The sequence below is a fragment of the Pipistrellus hanaki genome (assembly GCF_964339955.1).
Source record: "Pipistrellus hanaki genome assembly, chromosome: 3".
Classification (NCBI taxonomy): Eukaryota; Metazoa; Chordata; class Mammalia; order Chiroptera; family Vespertilionidae; genus Pipistrellus; species Pipistrellus hanaki.
In genome coordinates, this window is record NC_140505.1 from 89,542,463 (window position 1) to 89,559,903 (window position 17,441).

General features: G+C 38.6%; 1 protein-coding gene across 7 annotated transcripts in view; it reads left to right on the plus strand.

Moving 5' to 3' along the window:
- POSTN (periostin) overlaps positions 1-11,516 on the plus strand; it is a 51,890-nt gene extending 40,374 nt beyond the window's left edge. For 2 of the 7 annotated variants that reach the window (XM_084879522.1, XM_084879526.1), the window contains 5 exons: positions 335-424; positions 1,679-1,756; positions 2,178-2,261; positions 9,639-9,680; positions 11,327-11,513. In XM_084879522.1, the coding sequence (XP_084735648.1) occupies positions 335-424; positions 1,679-1,756; positions 2,178-2,261; positions 9,639-9,680; positions 11,327-11,364 (332 nt within the window). In that variant the 3' untranslated portion in view covers positions 11,365-11,513. Of the gene's footprint in view, positions 1-334; positions 425-1,678; positions 1,757-2,177; positions 2,262-9,638; positions 9,681-11,326 lie in introns of all 7 variants that reach the window. The other 5 variants (XM_084879521.1, XM_084879524.1, XM_084879523.1 and 2 more) reach the window with 5 other exon arrangements.
- Positions 11,517-17,441: the final 5,925 nt, after the last annotated feature.

Sequence of the window (17,441 nt, forward strand, 5' to 3'; positions counted from 1 at the left end):
AAACCATGACCTCTTGGTCCATAGGTCAATGCTTAACAACTGAGCCATGCTGACTGGGTAGAAAGAAATGCTTTTTTACATGCTGATATATCAGCATGAAAGAGTTGTTAGCTCAAAAACTGAAGTTTTGTTTCAGAATCAAGACATTTTTTTATGAACTAATTGGTCAAGAACTAAATTTTTCGAGATGGAAGATGTTTGAAAACCGGCTTTTGATTGTATAATTAAGGTATAAATGGTATTGTTTTGAGAAATACATTTACTCATTAAAATGTCTAGCTTTTGACATCATGAGGGTGACAAATCAAATGCATTTTTCTACCCCTAATTTCAGAGCCAATTATTAAAAAATACACCAAAATCATTGATGGAGTGCCTGTGGAAATAACTGAAAAAGAGACAAGGGAAGAAAGAATAATTACAGGTAAACTTTAATTCTATAGGTGGTACTGGTCCTTATATTATAAAGATCCAATTACAGTTAATCTTAAAATATCTCTATAGTAATTATTATATCCTGAAAACCCCAAAACAACAATCATAAAGAATATATGTACCCCTATATTCATAGCAGCATTACTTACAATAGCTAAGATTTGGAAACAGCCCAGGTGCCAATTAGTAGATTAATGGGCAAAAAAGTTTGGGACATTTACATAGTGGAATACTATGCAGCAGTACAAAAGAGGGATCTCTTATCCTTTGAAACAGCATGAAGGGAACTGGGTAGTATTGTATTAAGCAAAATAAGCCAAACTGAGAAAGACAAATATCATATTATCTCACTTATTTGTAGAATCTAAGGAACAAAATAAATTGACCAACAATATAAGACCTGAAGCATGGAGGCATGGAACAGACTGATATACCTTGGTGTGGGGATTAGGGACATGAGAAGAGATAAACAATATAACTTATATATACTTACATGCATAGTCCATGGACAGGGGCAATGGGGGAAGGGTAGATAAAGACCTGGAGAGGTAGGTAGAGGCTGGAAGGACAGAGGTAAATGGGAGGAAAGTGGAAAGCATCTGTAATACTATCAACAGTAAAAATATATCTTATAAAATAATTATTAGAGAAAGTAAGATATTTTCATGGTGGTTACTGAAGTAACTATTTTTTTGGCAGATATAATATTCTAAATGTGTAGTATGTTTTTCTCTGAGTTGAAATTTGTAGACAAATCTATAAGCATTGCTTTTATTATCTGCTTCATATACATTATATAATGTATTAGTATATCCTAGAACCAAAACCATTCACTCTTGGTTTTCCATTAATCTTAAGGTCTACTCATATACATACCAAAATATGTGCAAATATATATAAAACAATAAATAATCTCAGTTAACCTCGGTATCAGTCTCCAACCAATAAATTAGCTTAAAATTCTGAATACAACTATTCTATAAATATTTGTTTAAATGAGTGATTAGCAACTATAGTCCATGCTGTCTACTTGTGTAATAAAGTTTTATTGGAATACAGTATCAATATATAATGCTTATAGATATTTTTACACTATAGCTACTAAGTTGATTAGTTGCAGCATAGGCCACATCACCTACAAAGTTTAAAATGTTTACTATCTGGAAACGTTTACTTCCCATTACAGAGGAAGTTTACCTACCCCTGTATTAGTCCTATTTTTTTTAAATTGTCTTTCCTTTAGGTCCTGAAATAAAATATACTAGGATTACTACCAGTGGTGGAGAAACGGAAGAAACTCTGAAGAAATTGTTTCAAGAAGGTTAGCATACTAAAAATAAATAAATAAGTAAATAAATAAGAATATGACTTTACCTAAGCTGTCTGTAAAGACTAGTCTTGGAGGCTTCATATATGTTTGTTTGTTTGTTTGTTTATTTATTTATTTATTTATTTACTTTATATCAGTTCTTTATTTAAGTTCTATACCAACATAAGAGAAAAAAAAATTCAAATATATAGAATGAAACTTAATGACTGCCACATTGATTGTTATGTTACATATTTGTTATATATTATTCAACAGATTTATAAGGAAATGGGCTTATTGAAAAACAGCACTAAAATCTGAAAAAGAACCAAGTGTTGGTCTGGAATTCATTGTTGGGCAGATGTGTTTAAAACAGGTCTCCTAACTTCTTGTTACATAAACCAATTTCTGTTATAAACATGTACCCTCTCAGAGGTCACCAAAGTCACCAAACTCATTGAAGGTGGTGATGGTCATTTACTTGAAGATGAAGAAATTAAAAGACTGCTTCAGGGAGGTTAGTAAAAGAGAAACAACTAACCCGCTAACAGATATGGTGACTGAATTCTTCAACTTTTTAAAGACTGAGCGTTCACAATTTTTTAAAAGATGGCATCATGTTTTACCTTAACAGATTGATTTGTTCAGTGACAGTTTATTTAGTATCTATAAAGAAATTATAACTAGTTTAAGCAGTCTTTAAAAAGTATGGTATAAAGTTTGAGGAGCACTGAATATCTTTTTGCTTTGATACGCATAATTGTAAGGGTATTTTAAGTATGTGAAAAGGGGGAACTTTTAAAATTAGTATTTATTTGAACAAACCCAAATTGACATACATTTTATATTTTAAAAAATATATTCACTGCTCCCACACAATAATACAAGTCATGTTTATGGAATCTTTAAGTTCATAGATCTATGGTAGAAAAAAAAACAAAAAACATTGCATTTAGTCATTTTCTTGCCTAAAACTGCATTCTTGGGAATGTGTATCTGTTTCTTCTAACAGTCTGAGTGATAATCTATACCTGGGAATGTAAATTATTTTGCATATAATATTAATCTTAATCTTTAAAGTATGGAATGTTTTCTGTCTGTGCCATTAAAGGGACCTGCTTTTAAAGGCAAAAGAGAAAAAAGGAATAAAAATCTTATGCAAACTCTAAACAGTAATTATTTGAAGAAATAGTAATGTCATAAATGTAATGCAGATAGCCGAAACTGGTTTGGCTCAGTGGATAGAGCATTAGCCTGCGGACTGAAAGGTCCTGGGTTCGATTCCGGTCAAGGGCATGTATCTTGGTTGCGGGCACATCTCCAGTAGGCAGCTGATCGATGATTGTCTCTCATCGATGTTTCTAACTCTCTTCCTCTCTGTAAAAAAATCAATAAAATATATTTTTTGTTGATAAATATATTTTTATTTGAATAAATTAAATTTTAGTTCCTTTTATTAAAGATAAAATGTTGACAGGTTGTCTTAGAGAAACAAGTATTAAACTATATAGAAATATCAAATAGTCTCCTTGAAATATACCATGAATTGAGAATGTTTGAGAAAGTTTAGCCAAAGTATGGTCCAGTTGGTTTTTCCTGCTTAAATTTTTAAAAATTGTATCACTCTACCCAAAAAATATAAATTATCTTGGGACCATATATAATCATTGCTTTTTTATTCCTTATTTTAATACAGATAAAAATATCTTATATAGTATTAAAACTGTTCAGCAATAGTAAAAATAAATATTTTTTATTCAAACAGTAATTGAATTTCCCCTCAATAGAAAGATATGTATTTGAAATATATAAGATTTCCTTTCAGACTCCAGGGGATATGTTTCACAGCCAAAGCTCTAAAAGAATCAAAGGTTTCTGTAAGATCTAATAGAGACTTCACTCATCCACCTCCAAAATCTTAATAATCTGCAAAGAAAATATATTGATTTGAGTCAAGCAGCAAAGACATTATGAAGATTAAATTAAATTCTTTTTTAATTTTTTAGTCCTTGCCACATTAAATAGCAATGTAGAATGGCAGTGCTTCTTATTTTTATTTTATTTTTTGAATGTATCTTTAGATAATGAATCAGTTAGTAGCTGTACCTGTGTATATTGCTTTAATTTATTTAAGCTTAACCTTTATGTTAGTATGTTTTCTTTCCTTTAATAAAGTCCCATTAACAAGACTATTATAAGCAATGAATTACATTCTCAAGAATAGTTTTACTCAAGAAAAGAAGATAATTTGCTGCAAGTTAGTAATATTCTATTTTTAGTTAATAGACTCTTCCTTAACTCCTGTTTCTGTTAATTGCAGAGGTTGATTCCTTTAGTTTCAACTATATCATTTTTCTGTATATCTATAAAACATCAGTTTCCACTATTCCACACCATAAATTTTATTAAAACACTAGAGGCCTGGTGCACAAAATTCGTGCACGGGAGGGGGTGGATTGTCATTCAGCCCAGCCTGTACCTTCTCCAATCTGGGACCCCTAGAGGGATATCTAACTGCCCATTTGGGGACAGAATCACTTGCAAGGCATGTGGTTGGGCCCCACTTTAGAATTTCAGACATCCCTCTCACAATCCAGGATTGCTGACTCCAAACTGCTTGCCTGATTTCCCTTAACTGCTTCTGCCTACCAGCCTGACCACCCCTAACCAATCCCCTGCCAGCCTGATTCATGCCTAACTGCTCCCTTGTTGGCCCTATTACACCTAACTTCCCTCCCCTGCTGGCCTGGTCACCCCTAAGTGCTGTCCCTTGCCAGCCTGGTTGTCCCTAACTACCTTCCCTTGCCAGCCTGGTTGCCCCTAACTGCCCTCCCTTACAGGCCTAGTCACTCCCAACTGCCCACTCTGCAGGTTTGGTTCCCCCCAACTTCCCTCCCCAGCAGGCCTGGTAATCCCCAACTGCTCTCCCCTACAGGCCCTGTGCCTCCCAACTGCCCTCCCTTGCCAGCCTAGTCATCCCTAACTGCCCTACCCTGCCATCCTGGTCACCCCTAACTGCCATCCCCTGCAGGCCTGGTTCCCCTCAACTGCCCTTTCCTGCAGGCCTGATCTCCCCACAACTGCCTTCTCCTGAAGGCCTGTGTCCCCTGCTAACTGTCCTCCCCTGCAGGCCTGGTCGCCCCAACTGCCCTCCTCTGTTGGTCCTGTCATCCCTAACTGCCCTTCCCTGCTGACCTGGTTGCCCCCAGTTGCCCTCCCTTGCAAGCCTGGTCCCTCCCAAATGCCCTGGCTGGCTGGCCTGATTGCCCACAACTGCCCTCCTCTGCCTGCCATCTTGTGTCCACATGGGGGTGGCCATTTTTGACCACATAAGGGTGACCATCTTGTGTGTTGGAGTGATGGGTCAATTTGCATATTACCTCTTTATTATATAGGATTGTTAAGGTTTTTATTTTTATCAATATAATCAATATAGCTATTAGTACATATCTGGATATTGATTGGATATGCTAGTTATTTTTCCATTCCTGTAAAATCATTAGGTCATTCCTGAGTCACAGTATCGTTTTACCTAGTTCTTAAGAGACACTAATTTATAAACAGCTCGTATTAATAGAATTTAGGTCATGCCCAACCAGTGTGGCTCATTGGTTGAGCATTGACCTATAAACCAGGAAATCATAGTTCGACTTCTGGTCAGGGCACATGCCTGGGTTTGGGGCTCAGTCTCCAGTACGGAGCAAGCCGATCAATGATTATTTCTCGTCATGAATGTTTCTCTCTGTCTCTCCCTTTCCCTTCCTCTCTGAAATTAAAAGAAAAAAATATATAGGTCATAGAAGACTAGCTTTTTTCCTTTGAGAGTCTAGATAATTGATCTATATCCAAACTCTGATCCTTATCTCTAAGCTTGGAGTTTTCTATCTGAATTGCTCATTTTGTGGTACACTTGGAAGTCATGACTAAGTAGTCTCCTTGGTACTAATATTATGATTTTTCACTAAAATACATTAGGTCCCTTAACTAAAAAAGTGTTCTCACAAAATGCATAAAGTTTTTCATTCTTATCTTAGGCAGAACTTCATTTACCAAAAATACTAAAGTAATTAAGGAAGAATATCAAACTATGGAGAAAGGAACAGAAAAGGTCATGGAAGGTTTTGACAAATCTGACTATAAAACCTGTAAAGATTTATGGCCTTTTTTAGACAATAGGGGATTAGGTTGTAGATCTGACTCCCAATCTGGGATCCAACTAACTTAATAAGCTGGGTTTTGTTTGTTTTTGTTTGTTTGTTTTGTTTTTGTTTTTTGGCTTTGGCTTTGGCTTTGGTTCCTTCTTCTGAAAAGTGGGGCTAGTAATGTTACCTACATCTAAATGAGTTAATGTATGAAAAGTGCTTGGAATAATGTGTGGCACATATGTGCTCCTAGTAATGCTAACCTGGTCAATTTAGTTATATTTTACACCCTATTTTAAATTTCCAAAGTAATAGTCACATACAAATGCAAAAATCTCATATTTGAACTGGCATGCTTTGCATGCTTCACAATACATGTGGTAGAGAAAGGGCCTTTGTTGGTACCATTTTGCTTCTCTAAACATACCCTGTTACAATTCTTATTCCGTTTGAGATAGCAAAGTGCCCCTGGGAGGAACTCTGATTTTTGTGCACTTCATTGACACTTTTTTCTAAAGATGTTTGTTTGCCACGATGAACACTTATTTTGATATTGCCATACCAAAATAGTAATGAATTAGCAAATTAGCTAATTGGATGCTCAATTAGATACTATCAAGTGATTGGAAAAAATATCCAAGTGTCAGTGCTAATTATTAAAAGTAAGGTTGTAAAAACACTTCTCTGATCTTGTTATAAATTGTACAATAACTTATTTGGAATTTAACAAGTCCATTATAAAAATGGTCTTATTCACTATTTAAAGGTTGGACCCCATTTTTTTCTTGACAATATTTTATAAGCCATATTTTGTTATCAAATTTATCAATTGGAGCATATTCCGTAATTTAGATTTTCCTATCTCACATAAACTTTACCCCACTATCCAATTCAATGAAGTTTTCCACAGTTCTGTATTTTATTATAGCACTAATATGTGTTAAATCATATATTCTGTGGAGAGGAAAGACATCTTGGAAATCTGCCACATAGAAATAAATTTCGTAAAAAGAAATTTAAAATATTTCTCTTTCACTTGGTATCATATAGCCAAAATTACTGTTGGTGGTGGGTTCATGCCTTACCTTTTATGGAATACTAGAGGCCTCATGCATGAATCTTGTGCAAGAGTAGACCCTCACAGACCCCAACAGCTGCTGCTTCAGCCCTGGCAGACCCAGCTTTGTCTGGAAGGTCGTCCAGAAGGTCATTGTGCTATTGGGCCTTTCAGTCTATTTGCATATTACACTTTTCTTATTATAGACTAGAGATCCAGTGCACGAAATTCATGCACTTGGGGGAAGGGTGTCCCTCAGCCTGGCCTGCGCCCTCTCTAAGCCTGGAAGTCCTGGGGGGTTGTCCAACTGATGGCTTAGTGGGCCTAAGTCATCAGTCAGACATCCTTAGCATTGCCATGGAAACTAGCTGAGCGGCACTCCTCCTATGGGAGCACACTGACCACCAGGGGACAGTTCCTGTGTTGAGTGTCTGCCCCTTTGTGGTCAGAGTACTTCATTGAGACCCATCATTCCACCATTCGGGTCATTTGCATATTAGCCTATTATTATGCAGGATACGCTATAGATGAGCCCCCTAGAACCATAAGAAATGCAAAATATTCAATGTGAACTCATTCTCAAATTGCCCCCACTTTAAAATCAAATCCTCCTGCCTCCCCCATGGAGTGTGTGCTGCACCTTGGGATCCACTGGGCTTGACACTTTTCTTCTCTGAGCTTCATTTCTGAATACATACGCATATACCATGGGAACTGTAATCTCTCCTCCGCCTACCTCACTGGGTTGTCTTGAGGAAGTTCTGAACTAATAAACCTAGAAATGTTTCATCAAGTAAATGATGTCTAAACCGGAAGGGATTGTTATTTTTAAGCCCACAGGTACCCTTGCAGGTAGCAGGTGCTGATTAGGGGAGGAGGTCATGATTGTTCCCTGGGACTGTAGCTATGGAAGCTTTGCCAGGGGTTCCGCAGACCTCAGAGGAGAGGGCTCTGGCCAGCAACCCTGTAGCGGTGCTGGTGGGGGCAGGGCTTTAGGGAGGTGGCAAGGCCCAAGGGGGAGTAATGGTCAAACCTCCCCTCTTGGCACCGTTCTTTAAATTGTAAGTGGCTATTTCGCAGTTGTACCTGCTCAGGGCGGGCTCAAATCTCCTGGAGCTAGGTGGGGGTTGAGCCAGGGTGGAGCCAGGCGGGTTAGGAGGGTAGGTTTAGCTGCACCCCCAAGGAGGTTCAGTGAGCTTCCACTGCAGAGACAGCGCTGCTGCTGGGGGGGGGGGTGTGTCTAACCCTGGGGGGCCACTCAGGCTTGCCTCCAACCAGGGTCTGGAGTTGTAGAGGGGAGGGGCATGCCCAGACCCAGTGGGGAGAAGGGGAGGGGGCGTGCAGCAGTGGGCCATGAGCCCTGGGTGCCTTGGGGACACTGAGGGGTTATTGTTGTGGGCACCCCTGGTGGGGGGTGGAGAAGGGGGGAAGAGATCGGGAGTCGAGGTACGGAACTGCAGCTTCTCCCCATCGGGCAGCCTCCAGTCCTCCCAGGGGTTCTGGGGGCTGGGGTGGTGTGTCTGCCCATCGCCCCAGATAAAGTGTCCATGGAGAGGGATTAGAAGAGCTCCCAGTGGCCGCTTCCTTTCTTCTTTGCAGTCCAGACTCCTGCCAAGCACTCTCCTCAGACCCCTGGGAACTTGGCTTTGGTCACCCACCCCCAGCTGCGTGCACAGCCTCCTGCTGGTCTATCAATATGCAAATTGGTCATTACTGTAACATCGATGGAATCAATTAGCATATTATCTCTTTATAGAGATTAGAGACTTCATATATGTATATATATTAGAAAAAGTTTGACTTAATTATCTAATATAGATTATTTATAAAAATCAAGAAGTCAACATTTGAAGAAAAAATAAAGGTAAGCCAAAATATGAAGCCACTGTAGGAACCTCTTTGATCTCAAATGATCTACAACAAAGTGAAAATGGGACGTTATGCTTCCCAGGTAGAGCTTATGGATGAATTACAAGAAAAACAAGGGAATTTAAAAATATTTTACAACTGAAAACTGAAATGACCCAAAACTACAGTTATAGACACCTGAAATCTTAAAAATAATTTGTTTTATTTTTAACTAGGTATTTTTTTAATGGCCTTGTAGAATTAGAAGTAAATCTGGAGATATGTAGGCACACGTTTTCTGAATTGCTTATTTTCTTATTTCTAGAGTTATTAGGCAAATGATATTTTGTTGTCCTCATGCACTAAAAGGTAATCATGAATTAATTTAAAATGATAATTCACAGAGACAGAAGTCTGATAACATTACAAATAGAAATGAGTGGATATCTTTGAGGAGATACTTCTGCTAAACTTTATATAATGAGAAATATCCCTTCATCATAAAGTCATGCTTTTTACAAAAAAAAAAAAAAAAAAAAAGTGAAAAAAATCATGTAAGTGATGTACTTTTGCAGGAGTGGTACATTACACAGAACTCCAAATGCCATAATGAAACAAAATATTTTGCAAATGATGAAAATTCATTATGATTCAAGGAAAATAAGTTTCCGTTTTGTCTGTTGCCAATGCAAAAGTCTCATGTTTGTGAAATTCACTACTACAAAAGAAAATCTACACACTTAAGTGCTGTTTATTTAAAACTTTATGCTTTTCTGCTTAACTGTGGTCTTCTGTCTGATGCTGGCCATAATTTCAAAGTTTTTTAACTACAACTATTTAATTTTAGACGCACCTGTGAAGAAGATACAAGACAACAAAAGAGTTCAAGGTAAATGTACTGACTATAGTAACATACATATGTAACACATGTATTGTTGAAAGAAACCAGAGAAAAGGAGAGTGCTTTCATATGTTTTATTGGACTTTGTTGTCTGTTAGGGAGAACAGTTATCCAATATGGGGGCAAAGTATTTTGATGGCAAGAAGATAAATTGTTTATGTTCTGCACTATTAGTAAAATCTAAGAATAACAAATATTAAGGGAAAAAGCAATTATACTCATCTAAAGTGCTAGATACATTGAACCCTTTAGAAAAAATCAAATACAGTTAATATGGAAAGAAATCCTTAAATATCAAAGCTGAACAAAAGTAAGTACAGGACTAACTCTGTAAAATGTTATTTTTTGAGATGAGAGTTGAAGTATTAACACTGTCCACATATAGGAAATTGTTAATATAACTGTACAAAATTTTGATATAATGTGTAGATTACATATACATAATTTACTCATATACATTTAATGGCCAAATTATTATGATCTCTGAACACAATAATCTGGCCACTCAGTATATATATATATATATTATTTGAGGCCCAGTGCATGAATTTGTGCATGGGGTCCAGCCAGCTTGACCAGGGCGAGGGGACATGGGTGCTTAGCTTGTCTGCCTGATTGAGGGGACAATTTGCATATTAGCCTTTTATTATATAGGATATATACTGAGTGGCCAGATTATTATGTGTTCAGAGATCATAATAATCTGGCCACTCATTCAATATAATATACCCCCATTCAATATATTGTAATATTTTTATAACATGTTTATGTGCACTTTCTAATCTTCCACTTAGGTTACCTTACATTCTGATAGACTAAAAAATCAAATATTTCCCTTATGGAACTTGGAATAAATTATAAATTTGGAATTTCTACAATAATTATATACTGATAGTCAAAAGAAGTTACAAGTCTTATAAATGCATTATGAGCATATCTGATTTTTAAGTTAATTCAATACAGACATTTGAAATTAAATAATAAGTAATAGATGAAATTTTTAATTAAAATTTATCAGGGATTTCTTCTGAACTTACTAATTCATTCAAATTTTCTAAAGAACTAAAATCACCATTTTAAATTATCATTTTCATATTCCTTTATACAAAGTATAACCTTGATTTTATCATCATAAATGAAGGATATTATTAAGAAACTAGAGGCCCAATGCATGAAATTCATGCACTTGGTGAGGGGAGTCACTCAGCCCAGCCTATGCTTTCTTGCAATCCAGGAGCCCTCGGGAGATGTCCAACTGAGGCTTAGGCCTAAGCCACAGTCAAACATCCTTAGCACAGCTGTAAAGATAGGAGAAGCTCCCACCACCACTGCTGTGCTGGCCAGCATGAGCCCAGATTCTGGCTGAGTGGTGCTTACCCTGTGGGAGTGCACTGACCACCAGGGGAAAGCTCCTGCATTGTGTCTTCCTCCTGGTGGTTAGTGCATATCATAACAACAGTCATTCTGCTGGTCATTCTGCCATTCAGTTGATTTGCATATTACCCTTTTATTATATAGGATATGGTCTTTTATAGATATAGTTATACATAGAATATCATATTTTTAAACTCTAATGTTTCATTATATTTTATATATATATATATATATATATGTTCTCCCTTCTTCCTAATTAGGATCTAGAAGACGAGCAAGAGAAGGTCATTCTCAGTGAAAATCCAGACCAGATGACAAAGTTTATACAACCCTACACCCTGGCATTAAAGAAATATTATGCGTACCACTTTGATTTCAGGAAATAAACCATCACACACAAAAAATAAAAAATAAAAATGGAATAATTCTGAATGCAAATTTAATTATTTTTAATTAGGAAAATGAGGGAAATTTGTGGACTTTACAGTCTCCATCATGAGATGGGAACTGAGGAAATTCAAACACCTTACAACCTTTTACATCTTGACATTAAACATTCTGACCAACTTCAGGATTCATCAAAGAAAATCTTTATCACTGGATTTTTTACAATTCAAATTTCAGTGGTGAGCCATTATCCTATTCAGAAAATTAAGCCTCAAATAGACAAAATGTATGCAATCAGTTATTTCTCCATAAAAAACTAACTTATATAAAAGGGTGCTCAAATAAGAAGAAAAAAAAGTCTTGCATCAAAAGGTTTTGCACATTTCTAATGCAATGTGGGTTTACTGGTAAATTATGTATTTCTACAACTAATTTTATACTCTTGAAATATTTGTCATATGCTGTTTGCAGTACATATTTTTATCTCAATTATTTCAATAGAACAATCAATTTTTTCAGGTATAAAAAGAATTACTTCAAATTGGGTAATTCACAAAACTAAAATTTAATAAGTGGTTTGGACATGGATTTTTATACCTCCCTTTTTTTTTTATAAGAAATACTCATTAAAAGAAGCTGAATAAATTTAGTGTTTCTTGAATTTTTAAAACTATTGTTTTGAAAAAGAATCATTATACAATAAATCAATTATTAAGCATGAACTGAATACCTAATATAACCCCAGAACTGTACTAAATTGTGAGGAGCAAATAATGAATTACACAATCATTGTCCTCAAATCACCAATAACCCATAATGTACCATGACCTTTAATCAGCACTATACAATTACAAGTACATCAATTAGCCGAGACCGGTTTGGCTCAATGGATAGAGCGTCGGCTTGGGGACTGAGGGGTCCCGGGTTCGATTCCGGTCAAGGGCATGTACCTTGGTTTCGGGCACATCCCCAGTAGGGGGTGTGCAAGAGGCAGCTGATTGATGACTCTCTCTCTCATCGATGTTTCTAACTCTCTATCTCTCTCCCTTCCTCTCTATACAAAATCAATAAAATATATTAAAAAAAAAAACCCACAAATATGTCAATTAATTTTTGTCCATGATTGGAATAGATATAGAAGTAACCACAGAGAGCTCTGAACTGAGACTGGAGCAATATGGCAATGCAGGGAAGAAAAATATTTGTTGAGAATGATAAAGGTATCACATTGATCTATCTATATCTCAAAAAGTGCCATCCTTGCTTGGACTAGTTGATATAAGAAGATTTAAGAAATAGAATGTATACTCATAAGAAAATGACTAGTGATTGTGTAATAAAATTATATCATGCATTGGAAGTCAGTCATTGGGAAATTATAAGACTAAGGAAAGCCAAACTAAAGATACCAGTCTTGACTATACTTACCCAGCTTGGATCAGAGGTTCAGTTCTAAAGTACCACTTCAGGACCTGGAGACTTTTGGGGTAGCTGAGGAGCAATTTGGGTGAGGAAATAAGATATAAAATTTTTATAGTATTGCTTAGTTGAAGAAGTGTTTGATAGCCTTGGTTTTCCAGAATGCTTTCTAGTCTGGGACAGTGGTGAAATTAATGTCTAGTATTTAGAACCCCTTCCAGGAAATAAATGTACCAACTCAGTACTCATGTAGCAAATCTTGGCATTTTAATGTCAATTGGATGGGGTGTGTCTGTGATCTCAAAATGATTCAGAGGAGGTGGACATAAGGGGTAATGGTAGAAAATACTAAACTATCATTAACAAGGATGGTTAAAATCCAAACACATACCATGTTGGTCAAGTTCCCCTAGTGATTCTCAACCTTTCTAATGCCGCAACCTTTTAATACAGTTCCTCATGTTGTGGTGACCCCCAACCATAAAATTATTTTTGTTGCTACTTCTTAACTGTAATTTTGCTACTGTTATGAATCATAATGTAAATATCTATGTTTTTCAATGGTCTTAGGCCACCCTGCTAGCTGTTCTCAACCTGCAGGTTGTGACTCACAGGTTGAGAACTGCTGCTGTAGAGCCTAAGACCATCAGAAAACAGATACTTACATTATGATTCATAATGTAGCAACAACAATAATTTTATATAGCAAAATTGATAATAATTATGTAGCAAAATTATAACAATTATGTAGCAAAATTATAACAATTATGTAGCAAAATTATAACAATTATGTAGCAAAACTCTTAACAGTAGCTACCCAGCTAGCTGTCCTCAACCTGTGGATCACAACCCTGCTGTAGAGCCTAAGACCATCGGAAAACAGATATTTGCATTACAATTCATAACAGTAGCAAAATTACAGTTATGAAGTAGCAACAAAAGTAATTTTATGGTTGGGGGTCACCACAACATAAGGAACTGTATTAAAAGGTTGTAGCATTAGAAAGGTTGAGAACCACTGCTAGAAGCTCATGAGTTAATTAAATAGACAAATGATAAATATATTTATTTTGTTAGCCATCTTCAGGGTTTCCATTTGATGCTGAAACTGGTGTTCCAGAGTTGGAATTTGAAAATCATAATCCAAGACAATAAGAATGAGGTTGAAAGGTTGAGGTCTTTTCAAAGATTTCTAACTTAAAGACTTATTTTAACCACAGAAGAAGCAAATAATGAGTATTGTCTCATACACACATAAATCTAGCACATCTCTCTGGTAAAATATAGTCTTTCAAGGGACACATGTAAATATAATTAAAGAAAAAATAAATATGGATTATTAATAATAAAAATAATAATATTAAATATATATGAAAATGGAGAATAATTTAAAACCACAGAAAAAGAATTTCAAAAAAGATATACCATACACACAAATATCAATCCCTCACTTTCTACAAATTAAAAAGGCAGAATTGTATGAGCTTTTACACATAATATCTAATCCTTTAAAAATTTGAAGAGTTTTATTATCTTTACTTTTATATGAGAAAAAAATATGAGTCTCAATGAGTTTACATAACTTTCTAGTTTTGCTTTGTATTCTTAAATCAGGCTAATTACTGACCACACGTTGATTATCCAACAAGTGCAAACAAACCTGGGCATGACAAACACATTTTTTTTCACAATTGTGCTGACTCTATACTAATTCATTTCAGCTCTTTTTTTTAACTACCCTCTGCATAAGTGGCATATACTATGTTTGAGCACAATGAACTTAAGTCTGTATTTTAAAACTAGAGGCCTGGTGCATAAAATGTATGCACTGGGGGTGGGGAGGTGCCTCAGCCCAGTCTGTGCCCTCTTGCAGTCTGGAACCCCTTGCTCCTTACCACCTGCCTGCTTGCTCCTTACCATTCGGCTTGCTGCTCCTTAGCGCTGCCACAGAGGTGGGAGAGGCTCTCACCACCACTGCTGCTAACCATGAGCCTGGCTTCTGGTTGAATGGCGCTCCCCCTGACTATGACATGCAGCTCCTGCATTGATCAATGCCATCATAGTCACTGGTCATTCTGGTTAATCCACCATATGGTCGCTTAGGCATTTATTATATAGATGGAACTACCTGACAGTCAATATGCACCCCTGAGAGGTCCCAGATTACAAGAGGGCACAGGCCAGGCCAAGGAACTCCACGGGTGCACAGTAGGGGCTGAGAAGGGATGCGGGAGGTTGGGCACCTGGGGAGGGACTGTGGGAGAGCTCCAGGGCATGTCCAGCCCATTTCACTCAATTCTGATTGTCCGGACCCCAGCAGCAAACTAAGCTACCAGTTGGAGCATCTGCACCCTGGTGGTGAGTGAACATTATAGCAAGCAGTTGAGTGGCCTTAGCATATCATTAGCATATTCTGCTTTGATTGGTTGAATGGACAACTAGACTATCAGACACTTAGCATGTTAGGGTTTTATTATAAAGGACTAGAGGCCTGATGCACAAAATTTGTGCATGAGGGGTGGTCCCTCAACCCTGCCTGCACCCTCTCTAATCTGGGACCCATCAGGGGATGTCACAATCCATATTTAGGCCCGATCCTACACTTGTAGTCGGACATCCCTCTCGCAATCTGGGACCCTGGTTCCTAACTGCTCACCTGCCTGACTGATCACCCTTAACCACTCTGACTGCCAGCCTGATCATCCTCAACTGCCTGATCACCCCCAACTGTCCCCCCCCCCTTGCCTGATTGGGGTTGGGGGGCCAATTTGGGGCAGGGCAGAGCTGGCCATGGGAGGAACTCTGGTCAGTGGGCTGGCCAGCCACTCCCCGAATGGGGTAGGAGTGCCAATCAGGAGCCAGCAGCCTGGGGGAGGAGCCATGGGTGGTTGACCAGCCAGCCCTGCCCCTGATTGGGGTGGAGGGACTGATCTGGGGTGGGGCCAGGCAGGGGAGGGGCTGAAGTAGATTGGCTGGTCAGTCTTGCCCCCTATTGGGGTGGGGGGGGTTGTGATCAGGGGTGAGCAGCCACCGGGAGGGGCTGTCAGCCTATTTTGGTGGGGCAGGCTGATTAAGGGTGGGGCTGGCAGGAAGGAAGGGAGGGGTGTTTGGCTGGCCTACCAGGTTTTTTTGTTTGTTTGTTTGTTTGTTTTTGCAGAAGTTGGGGGCAACTTCACAACTTTTATTTGTGGTGCTTGTGCTATGTCTCAAAAATACCGTCTTCCCTGCCCGGGACAACATTGGGAAGGAGGCAGCAAAAAATAGAAGACATCCTTCCCTATTGCACACAGTCCCTATATACAGGCCCACCTGGCCCAGGCCTGTGGGATTTGGCACATTCTCAAATCCCTGCTCAGGGGCTAGAGGGGTGACTCGTGGCAGCAGACGTGAGAAGCGACCTCTGAGTGGCCACTCTGGTCCTGGCACTTCCTGGCCCTCGCTTCCTTCCTGGTCCTGCTTGCAGCTCTGGTCCCCCTACCTGGCTCAACCTCCCAAGATGGCTCCCTTGGCTCCTGGGGGCTCTGTCCTCCCCTCCCAGCCTTCAGGTTCAAAGGGGAGGTAATGGCTTCTCAGACTCTCCAGCAGCCCTGTCACTCTTGTTCATATAGGGTAAGGGGTGTGTATGGCAGAAGTACCTGTATAAATGCGGTGTAGGGGCAAGTCCTCCGGGGTACTTGGACAGTTTGCTGATGGCATGGATCAGGACCACATTCTCATCCTTGAGGCACTGGTTGTCAGCCCAGAGGTTGGATAGGCCCTTCAGTTCCTCTTCCAGCTGAGCAGTTTTTCACTCCAGGGCCTTGTGCTCAAATTTCTCCAGCCCCAGGAGGGCTGGCCTCTCTGTAAAGTGCTCCTGCCTCTGCATGGTGCATTCCAGCACCACCTTGAGCTGCACCAGCTGCAGCGTGGTTTGGGTCAGGGCCTCACGGAGTCTCTCATTCTCAATGCGAAGCTTTGCATAGAGCTTCCTGAGGCCTCCTTCAGGTTCTTCCAATTTGGACTGGGGTTCTGGGTTTAGGTCCTGCTGGATTCTGGACTGATATCCACTGGCTTCACCTCCTCCCCCTTCTTAGGCCCTCTCCTCTCTTTGCCAACTTAGTGGAGCTCCCTGGAGGCTTGTGGTTCCTGTTCCTGCTCATCAGGCACCTCTAGTCTCTGGGCAGGGCCATCAGAATTCTCTCTCTCTCTCTCTCTCTCTCTCTCTCTCTCTCTCTCTCTCTCACACACACACACACACACACACACACACACACACACTGAGATACACTCTTTAGCCTGGCTGGTGTGGCTCAGTGTTTGAGGGTCAACCCATGAACCAGGTCACAGTTCAATTCCCAGTCAAAGCACATGTCTGGATTTAGGGCTAGTCCCCAGTAGGGTGCATGCAGGAGGCAGCTGATGGATAATTCTCTCTCATCAAGGATGCTTCTCTCTCTACCCATCTCTTCCTCTCTGGGAAAAAAAAAAAAACCAAAAAAACAAACAAACACGGTAGCAAAAATTTTTAAAAAGAAAAAGAAAAAGGAACAAATTTGTTTGTAAAAATAATAAATAAATAAATAAAATAAA